Consider the following 20,286-nt stretch of genomic DNA (forward strand, 5'->3'; position numbering starts at 1 on the left):
CTCCCTCTTGGGCCTCTGTCCCCTCCCTCTAGGGCCTCTGTCCCTTCCCTCTAGGGCCTCTGTCCCTTCCCTCTAGGGCCTCTGTCCCCTCCCTCTAGGGCCTCTGTCCCCGCCCTCTTAGGGCCTCTGTCCCTTCCCTCTAGGGCCTCTGTCCCCGCCCTCTTAGGGCCTCTGTCCCCTCCCTCTAGGGCCTCTGTCCCCGCCCTCTTAGGGCCTCTGTCCCTTCCCTCTAGGGCCTCTGTCCCCGCCCTCTTAGGGCCTCTGTCCCCTCCCTCTAGGGCCTCTGTTCCTTCCCTCTAGGGCCTCTGTCCCTTCCCTCTAGGGCCTCTGTCCCCGCCGTCTTAGGGCCTCTGTCCCTTCCCTCTTAGGGCCTCTGTCCCTTCCCTCTTAGGGCCTCTGTCCCCGCCCTCTTAGGGCCTCTGTCCCCTCCCTCTTAGGGCCTCTGTCCCTTCCCTCTAGGGCCTCTGTCCCTTCCCCCTAGGGCCTCTGTCCCCGCCCTCTTAGGGCCTCTGTCCCCGCCGTCTTAGGGCCTCTGTCCCTTCCCTCTTAGGGCCTCTGTCCCTTCCCTCTAGGGCCTCTGTCCCCACCCTCTTAGGGCCTCTGTCCCTTCCCTCTTAGGGCCTCTGTCCCCACCCTCTTAGGGCCTCTGTCCCTTCCCTCTAGGGCCTCTGTCCCCACCCTCTTAGGGCCTCTGTCCCCACCCTCTTAGGGCCTCTGTCCCTTCCCTCTAGGGCCTCTGTCCCCTCCCTCTAGGGCCTCTGTCGCCACCCTCTTAGGGCCTCTGTCCCTTCCCTCTAGGGCCTCTGTCCCTTCCCTCTAGGGCCTCTGTCCCCGCCCTCTTAGGGCCTCTGTCCCCTCCCTCTAGGGCCTCTGTCCCTTCCCTCTTAGGGTCTCTGTCCCTTCCCTCTAGGGCCTCTGTCCCCGCCCTCTTAGGGCCTCTGTCCCCGCCCTCTTAGGGCCTCTGTCCCCTCCCTCTAGGGCCTCTGTCCCCTCCCTCTTAGGGCCTCTGTCCCTTCCCTCTAGGGCCTCTGTACCTTCCCTCTTAGGGCCTCTGTCCCTTCCCTCTAGGGCCTCTGTCCTTCCCTCTTAGGGCCTCTGTCCTTTCCCTCTAGGGCCTCTGTCCCTTCCCTCTAGGGCCTCTGTCCCCGCCCTCTTAGGGCCTCTGTCCCCTCCCTCTAGGGCCTCTGTCCCCACCCTCTTAGGGCCTCTGTCCCTTCCCTCTAGGGCCTCTGTCCCTTCCCTCTTAGGGCCTCTGTCCCTTCCCTCTAGGGCCTCTGTCCCTTCCCTCTTAGGGCCTCTGTCCTTTCCCTCTTAGGGCCTCTGTCCCCTCCCTCTAGGGCCTCTGTCCCTTCCCTCTAGGGCCTCTGTCCCTTCCCTCTTAGGGCCTCTGTCCCTTCCCTCTAAGGGCCTCTGTCCCTTCCTTCTAGGGCCTCTGTCCCTTCCCTCTAGGGCCTCTGTTCCTTCCCTCTTAGGGCCTCTGTCCCCGCCGTTTTAGGGCCTCTGTCCCTTCCCTCTTAGGGCCTCTTTCCCCGCCCTTTTAGGGCCTCTGTCCCTTCCCTCTTAGGGCCTCTGTCCCTGCCCTCTAGGGCCTCTGTCCCTTCCCTCTTAGGGCCTCTGTCCCCGCCCTCTTAGGGCCTCTGTCCCTTCCCTCTAGGGCCTCTGTCCCTTCCCTCTTAGGGCCTCTGTCCCCGCCCTCTTAGGGCCTCTGTCCCCTCCCTTTTAGGGCCTCTGTCCCTTCCCTCTTAGGGCCTCTGTCCCTTCCCTCTTAGGGCCTCTGTCCCTTCCCTCTTAGGGCCTCTGTCCCTTCCCTCTTAGGGCCTCTGTCCCCTCCCTCTAGGGCCTCTGTCCCTTCCCTCTAGGGCCTCTGTCCCTTCCCTCTTAGGGCCTCTGTCCCTTCCCTCTAAGGGCCTCTGTCCCTTCCTTCTAGGGCCTCTGTCCCTTCCCTCTAGGGCCTCTGTTCCTTCCCTCTTAGGGCCTCTGTCCCCGCCGTTTTAGGGCCTCTGTCCCTTCCCTCTTAGGGCCTCTTTCCCCGCCCTTTTAGGGCCTCTGTCCCTTCCCTCTTAGGGCCTCTGTCCCCGCCCTCTTAGGGCCTCTGTCCCTTCCCTCTAGGGCCTCTGTCCCTTCCCTCTTAGGGCCTCTGTCCCTGCCCTTTTAGGGCCTCTGTCCCCGCCCTTTTAGGGCCTCTGTCCCTTCCCTCTTAGGGCCTCTGTCCCTTCCCTCTAGGGCCTCTGTCCCCTCCCTCTAGGGCCTCTGTTCCCGCCCTCTTAGGGCTTCTGTCCCTTCCCTCTAGGGCCTCTGTCCCTTCCCTCTAGGGCCTCTGTCCCCGCCCTCTTAGGGTCTCTGTCCCCGCCCTCTTAGGGCCTCTGTCCCTTCCCTCTTAGGGCCTCTGTCCCTTCCTTCTAGGGCCTCTGTCCCTTCCCTCTAGGGTCTCTATCCTCTCCCTCTAGGGCCTCTGTCCCTTCCCTCTAGGGCCTCTGTCCCCTCCCTCTAGGGCCTCTGTCCCCGCCCTCTTAGGTCCTCTGTCCCTTCCCTCTAGGGCCTCTGTCCCTTCCCTCTAGGGCCTCTGTCCCTTCCCTCTTAGGGCCTCTGTTCCCGCCCTCTTAGGGCCTCTGTCCCTTCCCTCTTAGGGCCTCTGTCCCTTCCCTCTAGGGCCTCTGTCCCCACCCTCTTAGGGCCTCTTTCCCTTCCCTCTAGGGCCTCTTTCCCTTCCCTCTTAGGGCCTCTGTCCCCTCCCTCTAGGGCCTCTGTCCCCTCCCTCTAGGGCCTCTGTCCCTTCCCTCTTAGGGCCTCTGTCCCCGCCCTCTTAGGGCCTCTGTCCCTTCCCTCTAGGGCCTCTGTCCCTTCCCTCTTAGGGCCTCTGTCCCTGCCCTTTTAGGGCCTCTGTCCCCTCCCTTTTAGGGCCTCTGTCCCTTCCCTCTTAGGGCCTCTGTCCCTTCCCTCTAGGGCCTCTGTCCCCTCCCTCTAGGGCCTCTGTTCCCGCCCTCTTAGGGCTTCTGTCCCTTCCCTCTAGGGCCTCTGTCCCTTCCCTCTAGGGCCTCTGTCCCCGCCCTCTTAGGGTCTCTGTCCCCGCCCTCTTAGGGCCTCTGTCCCTTCCCTCTTAGGGCCTCTGTCCCTTCCTTCTAGGGCCTCTGTCCCTTCCCTCTAGGGTCTCTATCCTCTCCCTCTAGGGCCTCTGTCCCTTCCCTCTAGGGCCTCTGTCCCCTCCCTCTAGGGCCTCTGTCCCCGCCCTCTTAGGTCCTCTGTCCCTTCCCTCTAGGGCCTCTGTCCCTTCCCTCTAGGGCCTCTGTCCCTTCCCTCTTAGGGCCTCTGTTCCCGCCCTCTTAGGGCCTCTGTCCCTTCCCTCTTAGGGCCTCTGTCCCTTCCCTCTAGGGCCTCTGTCCCTTCCCTCTAGGGCCTCTGTCCCCACCCTCTTAGGGCCTCTGTCCCTTCCCTCTAGGGCCTCTGTCCCCACCCTCTTAGGGCCTCTTTCCCTTCCCTCTAGGGCCTCTTTCCCTTCCCTCTTAGGGCCTCTGTCCCCTCCCTCTAGGGCCTCTGTCCCCTCCCTCTAGGGCCTCTGTCCCTTCCCTCTTAGGGCCTCTGTCCCTTCCCTCTTAGGGCCTCTGTCCCCGCCCTCTTAGGGCCTCTGTCCCTTCCCTCTAGGGCCTCTGTCCCTTCCCTCTTAGGGCCTCTGTCCCTGCCCTTTTAGGGCCTCTGTCCCCTCCCTTTTAGGGCCTCTGTCCCTTCCCTCTTAGGGCCTCTGTCCCTTCCCTCTAGGGCCTCTGTCCCCTCCCTCTAGGGCCTCTGTTCCCGCCCTCTTAGGGCTTCTGTCCCTTCCCTCTAGGGCCTCTGTCCCTTCCCTCTAGGGCCTCTGTCCCCGCCCTCTTAGGGTCTCTGTCCCCGCCCTCTTAGGGCCTCTGTCCCTTCCCTCTTAGGGCCTCTGTCCCTTCCTTCTAGGGCCTCTGTCCCTTCCCTCTAGGGTCTCTATCCTCTCCCTCTAGGGCCTCTGTCCCTTCCCTCTAGGGCCTCTGTCCCCTCCCTCTAGGGCCTCTGTCCCCGCCCTCTTAGGTCCTCTGTCCCTTCCCTCTAGGGCCTCTGTCCCTTCCCTCTAGGGCCTCTGTCCCTTCCCTCTTAGGGCCTCTGTTCCCGCCCTCTTAGGGCCTCTGTCCCTTCCCTCTTAGGGCCTCTGTCCCTTCCCTCTAGGGCCTCTGTCCCCACCCTCTTAGGGCCTCTTTCCCTTCCCTCTAGGGCCTCTTTCCCTTCCCTCTTAGGGCCTCTGTCCCCTCCCTCTAGGGCCTCTGTCCCCTCCCTCTAGGGCCTCTGTCCCTTCCCTCTTAGGGCCTCTGTCCCTTCCCTCTAGGGCCTCTGTCCCCTCCCTCTAGGGCCTCTGTCCCCTCCCTCTAGGGCCTCTGTCCCCTCCCTCTTAGGGCCTCTGTCCCTTCCCTCTAGGGCCTCTGTCCCTTCCCTCTTAGGACCTCTGTCCTTTCCCTCTTAGGACCTCTGTCCCTTCCCTCTAGGGCCTCTGTCCCTTCCCTCTTAGGTCCTCTGTCCCCGCCCTCTTAGGGCCTCTGTCCCTTCCCTCTAGGGCCTCTGTCCCTGCCCTCTTAGGGCCTCTGTCCCTGCCCTTTTAGGGCCTCTGTCCCTTCCCTCTTAGGGCCTCTGTCCCTTCCTTCTAGGGCCTCTGTCCCTTCCCTCTAGGGCCTCTGTTCCTTCCCTCTTAGGGCCTCTGTCCCCGCCGTTTTAGGGCCTCTGTCCCTTCCCTCTAGGGCCTCTGTCCCTGCCCTCTTAGGGCCTCTGTCCCCGCCCTTTTAGGGCCTCTGTCCCTTCCCTCTTAGGGCCTCTGTCCCTTCCTTCTAGGGCCTCTGTCCCTTCCCTCTAGGGCCTCTGTTCCTTCCCTCTTAGGGCCTCTGTCCCCGCCGTTTTAGGGCCTCTGTCCCTTCCCTCTAGGGCCTCTGTCCCTTCCCTCTTAGGGCCTCTGTCCCCGCCGTTTTAGGGCCTCTGTCCCTTCCCTCTTAGGGCCTCTTTCCCCGCCCTTTTAGGGCCTCTGTCCCTTCCCTCTTAGGGCCTCTGTCCCTTCCCTCTAGGGCCTCTGTCCCTGCCCTCTAGGGCCTCTGTGCCCTTTGTAGGGTTTCTGTTCCCTCCCTAGAGTCCAAGCCCTCTGCCTCTTTCTCTTAGGACTGGGCTTTCTTAGCTCTCAGGTGGCCTCTGACAGTGTCGCGATGGGCGTGCTCCGGCAGCACCAGCAGTTGTTGAACAAGAGGCTCAGGGTTTCACGTGAGAAACTGACAGAGAAGGTGTCTGGGGTCCCCGTCATCATCTCTTGCCTCTTCCCAAATGGAAACTCCCCACTTCTTCTCCCTGGGCGGCCTTTCCCGCGCTCTCCTGGTTCATTTCCTCTTTCCCCGAAGCTGAAAATGCTGGCTGTAAGAGGCCCCAGGTACCCAGCCGGTGTCCACCCCGAGAAAGAGGCTGAAATCTGGAGCAAACTTCCTATCCCAACACAAAGTGGGGAAATGAGCTTCTGTGTCTTTGAAATAAATTAATATTAGACTTTAAAGGAAAAGGTATATTACTGAAACCTTTAAGTGTATACAGTCGGCCCTTCATCTCTTCCAGTTCCGCATCCAGGGATTCCACCAACTAGGGAAACTTGGGAATAAAAACAATAAAAAAGAACAAAACACAATTAAAACTTACAAACCAGTACAGTGGAGCAGCTATTCACATAGCATCTGCCTTGTGTTAGGATGATAAGTAATCATGAAATGATTTAAAGTGTATGAGGGGATGTGCACCGGCCGTGTGCAAACCCTTTCATCTCAGGGACTTGAGCATCTGTGGGTTTTGGTATCTGTGGGAGGTCCTGGAACCCATTCCCCCATAGACACTGAGGAACAACTGGATATATTTTTTAGAAGAATTTATTTTTATGGAGCAGTTGTAGGTTCACAGCAGAAAATACAGAGTTCCTACATCATCCCTGCCCTCCACACGCAGCCTCCCCCACCACCAACACCCCTCTCCAGAGTGGCACATTTGCTGCCAGTGATGAACCTATGCTTACACGTCATTATCCCCAAAGTTCAGAGATGATGTTAAAATTGACTCTTGGTGTCGTCCATTCTCTCGGTTTTGACACATGTATGATGACACGTGTCTGCCATTACAGTATCATACGGAACCGCCTCCCTGCCTGAAGAGCCTCTGTTCTCTGCCTCTTCATCACTCTCACTGCCCAGTCCTTGGCAACCGCTGTTTTTTTACTGTCTCATAGTTTTTTTTGCCTTTTCCAGAATATCAGAGTTGGAATCATATAGTATGTAGCCTTTTCACATTGGCTTCTTTCATTTATGCATTTAAGATTCCTCTGTGTCTTTTATAATTTTTATTTATCATTATTATTATTATTATTGAGATGGAGTCTTACTGTGTCACCCAGGTTGGAGTGCAGTGACACAATCTTGGCTCACTGCAACTTCTGTCTCTCCAGTTCAAACAGTTCTCCTGCCTCAGCCTCCCGAGTCACTAGGATTACAAGTTATTGTTTTTTTTTATTATTTATTTATTTTTTTAATTTTTAGTAGAGATGGGATTTTGCCATGTTGGCCAGGCTGGTCTCGAACTCCTGACCTCAAGTGATCCGCCCACTTCAGCCTCCCAGACTGCTGGGATTACAGGCGTGAGCCTCTTTCGTGTCTTTTTATAACTTGAAAGCTTTTTCTTTGTAGTGCTGAATAACATTTCAGTATCTGAATGTGCCACAGTTTATTCATCTGCTTGAGGACAGCTTTGTTGCTCCCAAGTCTTGGCAATTATGAAAAAAGTGCTATAAGCATCCATATGCAGGCTTTTGTTTAGACATAAGTTTTCAACTCAATTGAGTATCAAGGAGCATGATTACTGTGTGACATAAAATGAGTATGTTTAGTTTTGGAAGAAACCTCCACACTGTCTTAAAAAGTGGGTATACCATTTTGCATTTCCATCAGCCCTCTCTCTCTGCTTCTCTCCACTACATTCATGGGCTCTATCTTTGAAAGAATGAAGGACAGATGGGGTAGGTTTCTGTTCAGATTCTTCCCCAACTCTCTCTTACTATCCCAGCCAACCCTAAACATTTGCCAGCTAAACCGGGGATAATGACACAATACTTACTACTGTATAGATTTTCCCACCCCAACCAGGTGCCGGTAGTTTGGAAACTCTGTGCTCCTCTGCCTTTCAATATCCCAGTGTGTATTTCCTAAAGTCCAAGATATTTCCTCCCATAACCACGATACGGTGGTCAAGATGAGGAAGTTAATGTTGATACAAAGTTTATCTAATCCACATCCACCTTAAAATTGTGTCCGTTTCCTCCAATAATGCCCTTCGTAGCTTGTAGCCCCCACTCCATCTAGGATTCAAGCCAGGATCGTGCATTGCCTTTGGTTACCATCTGTCTTTAGGAAAGGGTTTTAACCTACTTTAAATTGGCAGGGACCTCAAAATCACTTCTGGCTATGAGGGCTTTATAGAAGAATCCTGTGTAAGACAGATTCCTCACTTGGATGCTGGAGAAGTCCACGTTCATAGCTTAAATCAAATGGTCACAGTGCAGACCTGGTTTTGTGCTGCCGGAAAGGAAGAGAAGGCCCCTTTCCTCTGTCAACCCCCATCTTTCCAGGGCGTTAAGAAAATGAACTGTGGCAGCCTCCACGCTCTTCCTGTCGCCCCTGAATCAGGAAGCTCCCTCCCGTGGGGCACGGCAGGGAAGTGGTGGCCAATGGGGTGGAAAGGCCTGGGGAAGAGTCTCTAGGATGACTTCTCTCGGGGCTCTCCGAGTCCTCCCTGTGTCAGCGCGAGGCCTTAGGATCACGCCCACCCACGGTGACGTCTTAGCCGAGGAAGGCGCCTTAGAAAGGCAGAGAAGCCGGGGACCTGCTGGAGAAGGTGCGGATGCTCAGATGTAGTTTGAAAGCGATGCGCCAGGCCGGGCGCGGTGGCTCAGGCCTGTAATCCCAGCACTTGGGGAGGCCGAGGCGGGTGGATCACGAGGTCAAGAGATCGAGACCATCCTGGCCAACATGGTGAAACCCCGTCTCTACTAAAAATACAAAAATCAGCCGGGCGTGGTGGCGCGCGCCTGCAGTCCCAGCTACTCGGGAGGCTGAGGCAGGAGAATCGCTTGAACCCGGGAGGGGGAGGTTGCAGTGAGCCGAGATCAACCACTGCACTCCAGCCTGGCGACAGAGCGAGACTCTGTCTCAAAAAAAGAAAGAAAGTGGATGTGCTACAGCAGGGGCCTTCCTCGGGGAAAGCCGCAGGGCAGGGCCCGGAGCCGCCGCCTCCCCCCGAGTCCCCCCTAGAGGAGCCCCGGGGCGACAGCCAGGGACGCGCCTCCTGCTCGGGAGGGGACGCCTGTCCGCTCTTCCTTCCTGGCGTTAGCTCCTGTGCTTTGTGCCTCGCCGCAGACAGGGGTCTTGGGGAGCAGGGAGGGGTGGCTCGAAGGCAGAGGAAAAGCAGACTCTGCTGCCAGCGTGTGAGGACCTCCTGCCCCAATGCCGCCCGTGACCACCACCCACACTCTCCTCCCCAGCACACGCCACTCAGTGCCTCGTTCTCTGCCTCTGTCCCTGCCCCTCCCTCCCTCCTCAGCCCCGTCTCCCCATCCCAGGCCTGTCCTCAGCCCCCTCTCCCCATCCCAGGCCTGTCCTCAGCCCCCTCTCCCCATCCCAGGCCTGTCCTCAGCCTCCCTCCCCATCCCAGGCCTGTCCTGAGCCCCCTCTCCCCATCCCAGGCCTGTCCTCAGCCTCCCTCCCCATCCCAGGCCTGTCCTGAGCCCCCTCTCCCCATCTCAGGCCTGTCCTCAGCCCCCTCTCCCCATCCCAGGCCTGTCCTCAGCCCTCTCTCCCCATCTCAGGCCTGTCCTCAGCCCCCTCTCCCCATCCCAGGCCTGTCCTCCACACCCTCCCCATCCCAGGCCTGTCCTCCACACCCTCCCCATCCCAGGCCTGTCCTCAGCCTCCCTCCCCATCCCAGGCCTGTCCTCAGCCTCCCTCCCCATCCCAGGCCTGTCCTCAGCCTCCCTCCCCATCCCAGGCCTGTCCTCAGCCTCCCTCCCCATCCCAGGCCTGTCCTGAGCCCCCTCTCCCCATCTCAGGCCTGTCCTCAGCCCCCTCTCCCCATCCGAGGCCTGTCCTGAGCCCCTACTCCTTTCCTGAGGCCCCTAAGGCCCCTGTAGCTTCTTCCCCTTCCCCTCCTCCACATCCCCAACCGCAGGCATCACCAATGGCTTGGACATGAAGAGCAAGTATCCCCAGAACACCAGTTAGAAACTGTCGAAAGCATTTTAAGTAGAAATGTTATCGTGTGTGTAGGTCACGTCCACGGCATAGTTCATCCTCAACGTCAGATGTCTCACGGCTGAAAGCTTCTTCCGTGGGCTCCCCTGGTGGCCTCCCTGCCCTCAGAACATCCTGGCTGCAGGAAAAAGCAAGCAGCGTCCCAGAAAACCTCCTAACCAGCCTCCCTGCCTCTAACTGGCCATGTTACAGGATAAAGTTTTCTAGATCAGTCCTTTTACTTGTGAGTATATAGGGATAAAACTCTCCCAGTTAACCGAGTTTAAATAGATGGGTTAAGACAGAGAAGCTTTAAAACCCTGTAGAGTCCATGGCACGAAAACAATCCATTGTTAATTGTTTATGTTTACAAAGGATCGTTTTGCTGCTGCAGTGCCCCAAACCAGTGTTACAGAACAGAGGTTTTCATCTAAAGTTTCAGTATGGCCAGCGGTGACATCCAACCCAGCCTGGACGTAAGGAAGCCCAGCCCCTTTCAGAGAGAACGTTTCTGAACATCTTTGGAGGATATGCTTACTCCTCTTTGCCTGCCTGCTTTTTTCACTCATGAAATGCTGCAGGCTGAGATCCACACGGCTGTCACTTCTCTCTCCTGATTTCTCTTCTCTACATTTATGAACAGCGGGTCACAGAAAGTCGAGAGAGCCAAATGACGATTGAGGAGAGGAAGCAGCTCATCACTGTGAGAGAGGAGGCCTGGAAGACGAGAGGCAGAGGAGCGGCCAACGACTCCACCCAGTTCACTGTGGCTGGCAGGATGGTGAAGAAAGGTCAGTGTGTGTGTGCACGTGTGTGTGTGTGTGTGGCATGTACACAATGCACACACGTGATCACACTCACTCATGGAGGGCATGGTGGTACCTGATAGCTCAATTTAAAAGAAGAAACCATGGTCTTTTTAAGTTTTTTTTTTTTTTTTGAGAGACAGGATCTTGCTCTGTTGTCTGGGCTGGAGTGCAATGGCTCAATCGTGGCTCCCTGCAGCCTGGAACTCATGGGCTGAAGCAATCTTCCCACCTCAGCCTCTCTAATAGCTGGGACTATAGGTGTGCAACACCATGCCTGGCTTTTTAAACATTTTTATGTAGAGTAGGGTGTCACTGTGTTGCCCAGGCTGGTCTGGAACTCTTGGGCTTAAGTGATCTTCCCATCTCGGCCTCCTAAGTAGCTGAGACTACAGGTGTGAGACACCATGCCCAGCCTTCTTTTAAAATTTTTAAACTTACTGACAATCTGTCAATGTCTTCTGCGTAGGTTCTGTGAGATATTCCTACTGAATATCTTTTCCTCATAAATAGTATCATCTTCTTTTAACTTTATATGATTCTTAGAAATATTTGAAGGTCATATACTATAAGAGTGACACATAATTCTATTTGTCACTAATTTAAAACTTACTCATTTGGAATTAAGTGAAAGTGGAGGTTTCAAAGGAATTCAAATCTGACAAATCTTGGTCCTTTTCCATAATTACTTGTATATGTGTGTGTGTGTGCGTGTGTGTGTGTGTGTGTGTGTATTTTTTGTTTGTTTTTTTGAGACAGAGTTTCACTTTTGTCACCCAGGCTGGAGTGCAATGGTACGATCTTGGCTCACTACAGCCTCCACCTCCTGGGTTCAAGTGATTGTCATGCTTCAGCCTCCCAAGTAGCTGGGATTACAGGCACCCACCACCGTGCCTGGCTAATTTTTCATATTTTTAGTAGAGATGGAGTTTGACCATGTGGGCCAGGCTGGTCTTGAACTCCTGACCTCAGGTGATCCACCTGCCTTGGCTTCCCAAAGTGCTGGGGTATGCGGGGGATGCAGTCTCACTCTGTCTGCCAGGCTGGAGTGCAGTGGCAGGATCTTGGCTCACTGCAACCTCTGCCTCCCGGGTTCAAGCGATTCTCCTGCCTCAGCCTCTCGAGTAGCTGGGATTATAGGTGTGCACCACCACGCCCAGCTAATTTTTGTATTTTTAGTAGAAACGGGATTTCACCATGTTTGCCAGGCTGGTCTCGAACTCCTGACCTCAGGGGATGCACCCACCTCAGCCTCCCAGAGTGCTGGGATTACAGGCATGAGCCACCAAGCCCTAACCATAATTACTTTTAAATGGTTTCCATTTCCTTGACCTGGAAACCACATACCCTAAGTCAGCCTTTGGAAATAAAGAAGTTTATTCCCTCTTCCTTTTAGGTTAATTTCTAGATCCCTCTCCATCAAACCTGATTCCTCTGACTGATCAAAGCCAATTCCGGACATGCTATAATAGATCTCTAAAAAATGTCATCAGTTCCAAGGCAGTGGGATGTCCCTGCTGCAGTTCCTTGCTGCTGAGGTCTTAGAACTGATTTGATGCCTGTATTCAAACATTTATGAAACTGACTTACATATCACATGGTTAGTAAAGTCTGGAGAGCTTTGAGGCTTCATAGGAGTGTTTGGGGCTTTATGTCGTATCCTGCAGGAAATCGTTAAAATTTGGCGTGCCTTTGTCACCTCTATGCACATACCATCATTTTCTAAGCTATTATCGAACAGCGGATTTCCCAACTTAGTGGTGTATGTTTTCACATTCACTTGGGCTTAACATCTTGTCATCAAATTTATAGGCTTAGCTTTCCTTTTTATCAGAACCTTTAGGGATCCACACTTTTATGAAGAGTACCTAACTCATAGGTACATAATAAATGTTTGCACAGGAAGAGAAGGAGCAAGGGATAGGAAATCCCTGAATTGTGATTAAGTCAAAACTTAGTGGGGAATTCTTTCTAACAAATCTCTTCTTACCTCATCTTGGACTTGTGAAGAGAAGAGAAGATAATTTACTCTGAGAATGAGGTATCATTTGCCAGTTTCCTTCATCAGGTCACAGAACTGGATAATCATGTTTAAACTCCTTTAACACGAGACCCAGCCCTTCTTTAACAGAAGCACATCCTTAGGCACAGAGTGTGTGAGTAGAACTGGAGCTGAGAACTTGAACCAGACCTCAGGTTTTCCAACTTCTAGCCCAGACTTTTACCTTGATTACTTTCTGCTTTGGTTTTTTTTTTTCTCTCTCTTCCATCTTAAAAACCCTAATTTATTTCTAAGTGGGTTCTTACTACCAAATACCACTGCCCTTGTCCACATTGACATCAGAGGAAATAGATTTGCTCTTACTCAGGTTTGGAGAAGGAATCGTTTCCGTTTCCTGGTGGATGAGTTTGCTTTCACGTTTTCCTGAATGTATCAGGGATCTTTATTTAATAGGTGCGATATGGCTCGCTCAGGAAATTATCTTCTTGTACTTTATGATTAATGAAAAAACTATATCCTGTATTTCTAATATTTGCCGTCACCTCCTGGGTTACATGTTTCACTTGAGTCATTAGCTGTAGTGATGTGGCATCTGATGTACATTCACTGCAGGATAAAATAACCCCCTGCACAACAGCCAGGCTTCCTGTCTCCCGGGACAATTAGGGAACCAGGAGTGACCCCTCTCAGCGCACTGCCAGGAGGCATCCAGGACCTGACCTTCATTCTCTCACCCCAGAAACCGCTCTTCTCCCGCTAGCCTCATTAGGACTTGCCCCCTTTTGTACATTCCTCGATTCTGTGTAACAGCACTCCCCAAGGTTCCCGTGGTATTCTAGGGTTCTCCTGGAAGCCAAGTACTCCAACTACACCTGGAGTCAGAGAGATGTGAAAATGTTCCCAAAGACAGTAGGTGACTGATTGTTGCACCTGGAATTCATTGAGAAGAGCTATGTGAGAGATCTTTGTTTTGTTTTAACATTTTGTAATTTGCATCTCCATGCCCTGAGCCATTTTTTCCCTAAGGATCCTTACCTCTAGTTGGGAGAAGAGCTCTTTTGAGCAGTGCCACTGCCTGAACGGCCAGCAGGGGGAGCCATGGCAGCGGGGTTTGCCCAGCACGGGCCAGGACGGGGAAGGATTTCTCTGATTGCTTTGGAAACCAGCCTTCAGAGAAATTAAATATATGTACATAATGGGAAGTACTTGTAGAATATTACCTAAAATTTGAGTTTTAAACCATTTAATGGTATTTTTTATTAATTTTTCTATGTTGTAATACTTCTCCCATTCACAGGAGGAAGGAGCAGAATCATTCATTCGTTCAGTTTTCCTTGTAGGTGATAGTGATTTGCATATTCTCCGGATGTTGTTCGTCCAGGGATGCATTGTCATCTAAGTGGCAATGTCATCTAAGGATTTCACTTTTATTACAAATGAGTACAGAGAACACTCACTTCTCATTTTGTTTTATGTAAATGCACTAATTAGTTTTCTTTCCAATGCCTTCTGCTTAGGTTAGGGAAGCCTTACTCATCCTTCTCTCACTAAGTTTTCTTCTTCCAGCTGGATGTGTTCTCCATGCTGGGATTCCTCCCTTTCCCTTTCATATGTCTCTTACCACTTGCCCTTTTAAAGATTCCCCACCCTGCTTCTCGGTAAATACATGAAGAAAGACATTTCTGGTTTCCGCCCACACAGGAGGTGGACAGGACCCTCCAACACCCACATTCGGTCTAGACCTGCCCCGTGGTTTCTTTTGAAACATCGTTCCTCCTTGGGTTACTGTCCGTGTCATGTCCCCAAGGCCACTGTCCCTCCCTCCCCTCAGCCTGGAGGAGAGCTCCCGTGCTGGGGGCCGCTTGCTGGCGAGTGTGACACAGCTCATTCTGCAGATGGCACCAATGCACTCTCAGCTGCCCCTGAGGCCAAAGGGCCTCAGAACTTGCAGCTGCATCTGCTCGAGTTCACGTGTCATGGACATGTTTTCCCACGGCTTGACTGTTCATTTTGGAATATTGGCTTGTCAGCCACTGCAGTCCTTGGAAATAATAAAATCCCGTCTGCGTTTACAGTTGGTGGTCCCACAGTCGCGGTACCTGTGAAATGTACGTGTGTGTGCCTGCAGGTGTGTACATTCTAACATGTCGTGCCGTCTACCCTGGGACTCCTGGAGATCCGTCACGGTCCCAGGGATTTCCAGACGTGACCCTGAGGCGCTCAGTAGCTCATCTGTGTGTTCCGCAGGTTTGGCGTCACCCACTGCCATAACCCCAGTGGCCTCACCCATTTGCAGTAAAACAAGAGGCACCACACCCGTTTCCAAACCCCTGGAAGGTAAGCGGCCAAGGCCCCAGCCACGCCAAGCAGTTTCTGACCAGAAGAGGCCTTCGCGATGCTGTCTCACTGACGGTTTCTGCTTGCCTAGATATCGAAGCCAGACCAGACATGCAGTTAGAATCGGACCTGAAGTTGGACAGGCTGGAAACCTTTCTAAGGAGGCTGAATAACAAAGGTACCTACCAGAAACCAGAAGGCTTCACTCTCAGAATCTCTAAATCCTAATTCTGATTGCTTTTCTTCCTCAGCTAAATTGTTTTCTTTCTGTTATGGCTTCACTAATCCATACTTCCATCATGATCTTTGTTGCTGTCTTTTAAAAACTGAAGTTTTGGTCAAGCCTGATTAGACTATCAAGCCCTGACTCACTTGATAATGTAGTAAATTGGGGACTTCCAATAATACATTTTTCTATTGAATCTAAACCCTTGATGTCATCCAATCAGAACTGTGAACTGAGTGATTTTGCTTCTAACTCTGAAAGCAGATTATTCCACGTTGGCAAAATCAATGTGATCTTGGGCCTGGTGAACTTTAAATTACATGTTATCAATTTCCAATAAGGTAAAAGCTGATATTAGTTCTTATATCACAAATGATTTCTAAAAGAAAATTATAGCAAATGAATGTCGAAATATTTCAATATAAAACTCAATGAGGTATACAAAAAAAAATAGCCTTTTATCTCTTGATTAAAATATCCAGTCCTGGAAACTTACCAATTACTAGGCGCTGGGAGTCCCTACTGTTGACAATGACCACTAAAAGGTTCAAAATAATACAGTCACCACTGAACAGAAACATAAAATGTAATATAATCACTGAGTTAGCTAAGCAAGGAATGCCAGTCGGCAAAGCATTTATGCCACACGTGGAACAGCGATCTAGGCCGTGGGTCAGCAAGCGATGGCCGTTGCCGAATCCAGCTGCCAGCCTGCTTTTGTTTTGTGTTGTTCCTTTGTTTGTTTTTTTAGAGACAGTGTCTTGCTCTGTCACCCAGGCTGGAGTGCAGTGGTGCCATCATAGCTCACTGCAGCCTTGAACTCCCGGGCTCAAGCAATCCTCCCGCCTCAGTCTCCTGAGTACATGGGACTATGGGCATGCACCACCAAGCCTGGCTAATTATTTTGTCTGGTTTTGTAGAGATGGGGTCCCACTATGTTGCTCAGTCTGGTCTTGACCTCCTGGGCTCAAACAATCCCCCAGCCTTGGCCTCCCAAAGTCCTGAGATTATAACCATGAACCACCATGCCCAGTCCTGTTTTTGTTAATAAAGTTTTATTAAAACACATACACGCCCATTTGTGAACTATTGTCAACAGCCTTTGCATTTTAACAGCAGAGCTGAGTAGTTGCAACACAGGACCTGTGTCGCCCCTCCCCAGGCAAAGCCTAAAGCGTTTACTGCCTGGCCCTTTTTGGAAGAAGTTTGCCGACCTTTGATGTAGAACGAGGCTGAGCCTAGTTCATCCACCCTCAGTAGAAGCAAGCGCAGGTTCAGAAGCGTTGAGTGGGCCGTGTGTGCTGCAAGGTCAGCCTCCCTCTCTCCTGTCATGTTACTGTGGGAGATCTGTTCAGGTGGGAAGTCCTTACGTGGCAGATGAAGTAAGGACCCGGGAAGCAACCACCCTGTATATCACAGTCGTGTTTCCTCCACTCCTGGAACGTAGGAGGAAATACAGCTTTTAAACTATTGTGAGGCATCATTGTAGTCCTTGTGTCTATAAAACTCTTACGTCATTTGCTTGTTTGTTGATAGTTGGCGGGATGCAAGAAACGGTGCTCACCGTCACCGGCAAGTCTGTGAAGGAGGTGATGAAGCCGGATGATGACGAAACCTTTGCCAAATTTTACCGCAGCGTGGATTATAATGTGCCGAGAAGCCCTGTGGAGCTGGACGAGGACTTCGATGTCATTTTTGATCCCTATGCACCCAAGTGAGTTATTTGGGTCTCCATCTTTCCTCCACTGAGAAGGGCTTCCGTCGCCTGCCCGCACACAGCACATTCACGGGACTCTTCCCGGCGTGACCTCCTTCTCCTTCTAACTCCATCATAGCAGCGTTAGTATTCTAGGGCCAGGGCACGGTGCGGCAGGAGCCAGGGGCACGGAGCCTCGCAGCAGATAAACGTGCAGGAGGCAGACCAGATGTGCACGCGGGCAGACCCGTGGGCCACAGATACTTGTCCCGTGCCATAAAGAGGATGTCACTGGACTTTACACATCACTTGAATATTGTTTTGCAGTTTTTAGGTTTACATCACTTAGCAGAGAGTTCAACACCTGTCTTTCATTTGACATATTGAATTCTTACTCATAACTTTGCAAAGTATTTGGATGAGATGGGCTCAGATTAGTACAGCTAATTAGAAAATCAGTAAGCATGTTACTTAGCTTTAATCATACATGAAATCAATAGCTCTGAGCGTTTTCTCAGTGATGTCTTAGGGTTTCTCTTCCCGCAGGAACATGACTAAACCAACCAGGAAAAGTGATTACGGTGTTAGGATTCCTTCAATTTCAAGTGCCAGGAAAAAGATCCCAACTCAAACCGACTTCTGCTAAAAAGAAAAGTGCGCAGGGGTTTACTGGCTCACTCGCCGAAATGTGCGGGTGTGAGCTCGGGTTCTAGAGGCCCTCAGAACAGTCTGTCCTGGCTGTTTTCCTTTGGGCTGGCCTCCTTCTTCGTCAGGCAGTGGCCAGGCAGCAGATGGGCACCCCAGCTGTGGAGTCACAAGGCTGCCTCCTTGGTCAGCCCGGCACAGGTAGCTTCTCTTCCCAGTAGTCCCAGCAGAAGGTCCAGGTTTGATTTTCTTGGCTTCAGCGTGAGCCCAAGTCCATCCCTAAACCAGTCACTGTGGCCAGTGGGATAGAAGATGCCGACAGGCTGAAGGCGGGTCTCCGGGTCCCCTCCAGAGCCACAGTGGGGACACAGAGAGTTTCCCCAAAGGAAAATCCAGATGTTATTATGAGAAGCAGAGGAGGGCGTGTAGACAGGCCACACCCACGGCAGTCCACCACATCCATCTGGTCTTTCCTGCGAAATTGTCAGAGTGACATATCATACCATTTCTACAAGCTGCTCCTGATACATTCTTTGTATATTTCAATTTGCATGTTTTAATTTCCTACCATAAAAAATCAAACCTTTGCCATTTTCCACCTCAAAATAGTATTTTGGGTATTTGCACACCTAGCTATTTAACCATTTCTCAATGTCACTGTTTAAACTGGTGTATGTCATAATTTAAACATATATGTATATTTTCACACATATGACACCATGGTACGTAAAGAGGCCTTTCGGGCACAGAGACCCGCGCAGTTGGAGGTGGACAGTGGCAGCAGGGGCCTGTCGGGAGATCACTTAGCTCGGTCAGCTCACCTCCCCCAGTCTGGTTTTCCACCCCAGAGAGTTGTGAGAACATGGGGTGGTCACAGATGGTGGTGGGCCTATTTATTTCAATATATTCTTCCAAAGAGTGGTTATTTTTCAGAGGGGGCAGTGAGTTGAGTGGAAACTAGTCATGGAGGGACAGCAAGGGGACCAAAAGCTATGGCATGGGGGAAGGTTTGGTCTGAGCAGAGAGGATCACATCAAGGAGCCGTGGTCTGCAAGTTCCTGAAGGGCTTGCGGGGGACAGACAAGTAGACATGGGAGTGTGATTCCAAAGCGAGAATGAGGACGTGTGCACGGGCGCGGTGAGGAGAGGCAGGAGCTCCCGGACCCCCAGAGCTGTCTAGTAGAGCCTCGAGCTGCCCGGAAGTACTCCACACCCTTCCAGGCAGACCAAGGGGCATGAGTGAGTGGGGGCGTCTGGGTGGCTGGGATTTGAACTCAGTGGGCTTGCATCCCTCTTCCTTCTCCAAGATTCTACGAGTCCACCTCAGGGGAGTTGCGGTGTGGGGAGGAGTTGCAAGACCTGTAACAAAATCAGGAAATACCCTGTGGAGTCCAAGACCCGCAGGTCACCAGGCGTGGGGGTGTCGCAGACTGGGACCGCGCTCTGCTTCCATCCGCAGATTGACGTCTTCTGTGGCCGAGCACAAGCGGGCAGTCAGGCCCAAGCGCCGGGTTCAGGCCTCCAAAAACCCCCTGAAAATGCTGGCGGCCAGAGAAGATCTACTTCAGGAATACACCGAGCAGAGACTAAACGTTGCCTTCATGGAGTCAAAGCGGATGAAAGTAGAAAGGAGTGAGTATCTGAAATCCCTGCCTGCTCCCGCGCTTGGGAATGGCTTCTTCCGTTGCTTTAATCACGTCTTGGTTTTCTGCCTGTGAAGGCCGATAATGGTGCTCAGAAACCCTCACGAAGTAAAAAGGAGTAAATATGAACACACATGTGCACGCTTACCTAGAATCGAAGGATTTGTTATAATTCTCACAATGTGTATCACCTATTCAGTTGGTTAATTCTAATTATCCTAGGGTTTTCTTTTTTTTTTGTTTTTAAGAGACTGGGATCTCATCATGTTGCCAGGCTCATCTCAAACAATTGGCCTCAAAGAGTCCTCCCACCTCATCTCCCAAAGTGCTGGGATACAGGCAGGAGCCACTGCGTCTGATTACAAATTATCCTATTTTGTTGGTTTTTTTTCTGGAAGTGAGAAGAGATGGCTATTTCTGAGTATGTTAATTCAGCCATTTTCAGCTCTGTTGATTCTGAACAGTCATTCTTCATTTAATCTTATTCAAGAGCAAGTCATTTGATCTCTTATAGTAAACGAGCTCAAATCACTGGTGTTTCTAATCTTAGATTTTTATATTATTCATTAACACATAACCAGTGCTTTTCAAATTGTTCTTGGTAGGACCCTCAGCTTCTAAAGTTAGGATGTGAGCTGGAGGGAGCAGGGGGAGCTGCCTGGGGGCGATGGATGGAGGCGAGGAGGTGGACTCCAGACTCACCCTCACTGTGGGCTGAGCCACGCTGCTCTGATCTGCCCAGTAATGTGGGGTTCCATCATTCTGAAACAGGGGTTTTCTTGGTTTGAGGTGACAATGTGCATAATCTTGATTTTTGAGATAATCTTGCTGTAATTTTCATTTTCCCATAACATTCATAAACCAATTTCCTAATGTTTGTGTTAGAAATATAGTATTTAGCTGAAGTGGTTGAGCCTTTTCATTATAACTGGTTTACTGAGAAAGTATATTTCAGCCTGTGTGTGGTGGCTCATGCCTGTACTCTCAGCACTGCAGAAGGCAGAGGCAGGAGGATCACTTGAGCCCAGGAGTCTGAGACCTGCCTGGGAAACCTAGCAAGACCTTATCTCTACAAAAAATACAAAAATTAGCCAGGTGTGGTGGCACCCACCTGTGGTCCCAGCTATTCAGGAGGCTGAGGTGGGAGGATGGCTTGAACCCAGGAGGTCAAGGTGGCAGTGAGCCCTGATTGTACCATTGCACTCCAATCTGGACTACAGAGCCACACCCTTTCTCAAAAAAAAAAGTGTTATCAAAATCACAGCATTGACAAGTAGTATTCTATTTCTTCAAACCTAATCCCAGTGAAATAAACTTCTGAATTTGTCTCCAACATATACATTTTTTTTTTTATTTTGGAAGGGAGTCTTGCTCTGTCGCCTAGGCTGGAGTGCAGTGGTGCAATCTCAGCTCATTGCAACCTCCGCCTCCTGGGTTGAAGCGATTCTCCTGCCTCAGCCTCCTGAGTAGCTGGGATTACAGGCACGTGTCATCATGCCCAGCTAATTTTTTGTGTGTTTTTAGTACAGACAGGGTTTCACCATGTTGGCTAGGCTGGTCTCGAACGTCTGACCTTGTGATCTGCCTGCCTTGGCCTCCCAAAGTGCTGGGATTACAGGCATGAGCTACCGT

At 51.8% G+C, this 20,286-nt stretch overlaps 1 protein-coding gene across 17 annotated transcripts in view; it reads left to right on the forward strand.

Annotated features, from left to right (window-relative positions):
* The window catches only part of SVIL (supervillin), a 182,065-nt gene that overhangs the window by 129,873 nt on the left and 31,906 nt on the right, over nucleotides 1–20,286 (forward strand). For all 17 annotated transcript variants that reach the window (XM_064368542.1, XM_064368539.1, XM_064368536.1 and 14 more), the window contains 5 exons: nucleotides 9,943–10,090; nucleotides 14,355–14,444; nucleotides 14,536–14,622; nucleotides 16,207–16,384; nucleotides 18,471–18,643. In XM_064368542.1, the coding sequence (XP_064224612.1) occupies nucleotides 9,943–10,090; nucleotides 14,355–14,444; nucleotides 14,536–14,622; nucleotides 16,207–16,384; nucleotides 18,471–18,643 (676 nt within the window). The remainder of the gene's footprint in view (nucleotides 1–9,942; nucleotides 10,091–14,354; nucleotides 14,445–14,535; nucleotides 14,623–16,206; nucleotides 16,385–18,470; nucleotides 18,644–20,286) is intronic.

Source organism: Aotus nancymaae, unplaced genomic scaffold (assembly GCF_030222135.1).
Source record: "Aotus nancymaae isolate 86718 unplaced genomic scaffold, 86718_ANA_hifiasm-v0.15.2.pri h1tg000077l, whole genome shotgun sequence".
NCBI lineage: Eukaryota > Metazoa > Chordata > Mammalia > Primates > Aotidae > Aotus > Aotus nancymaae.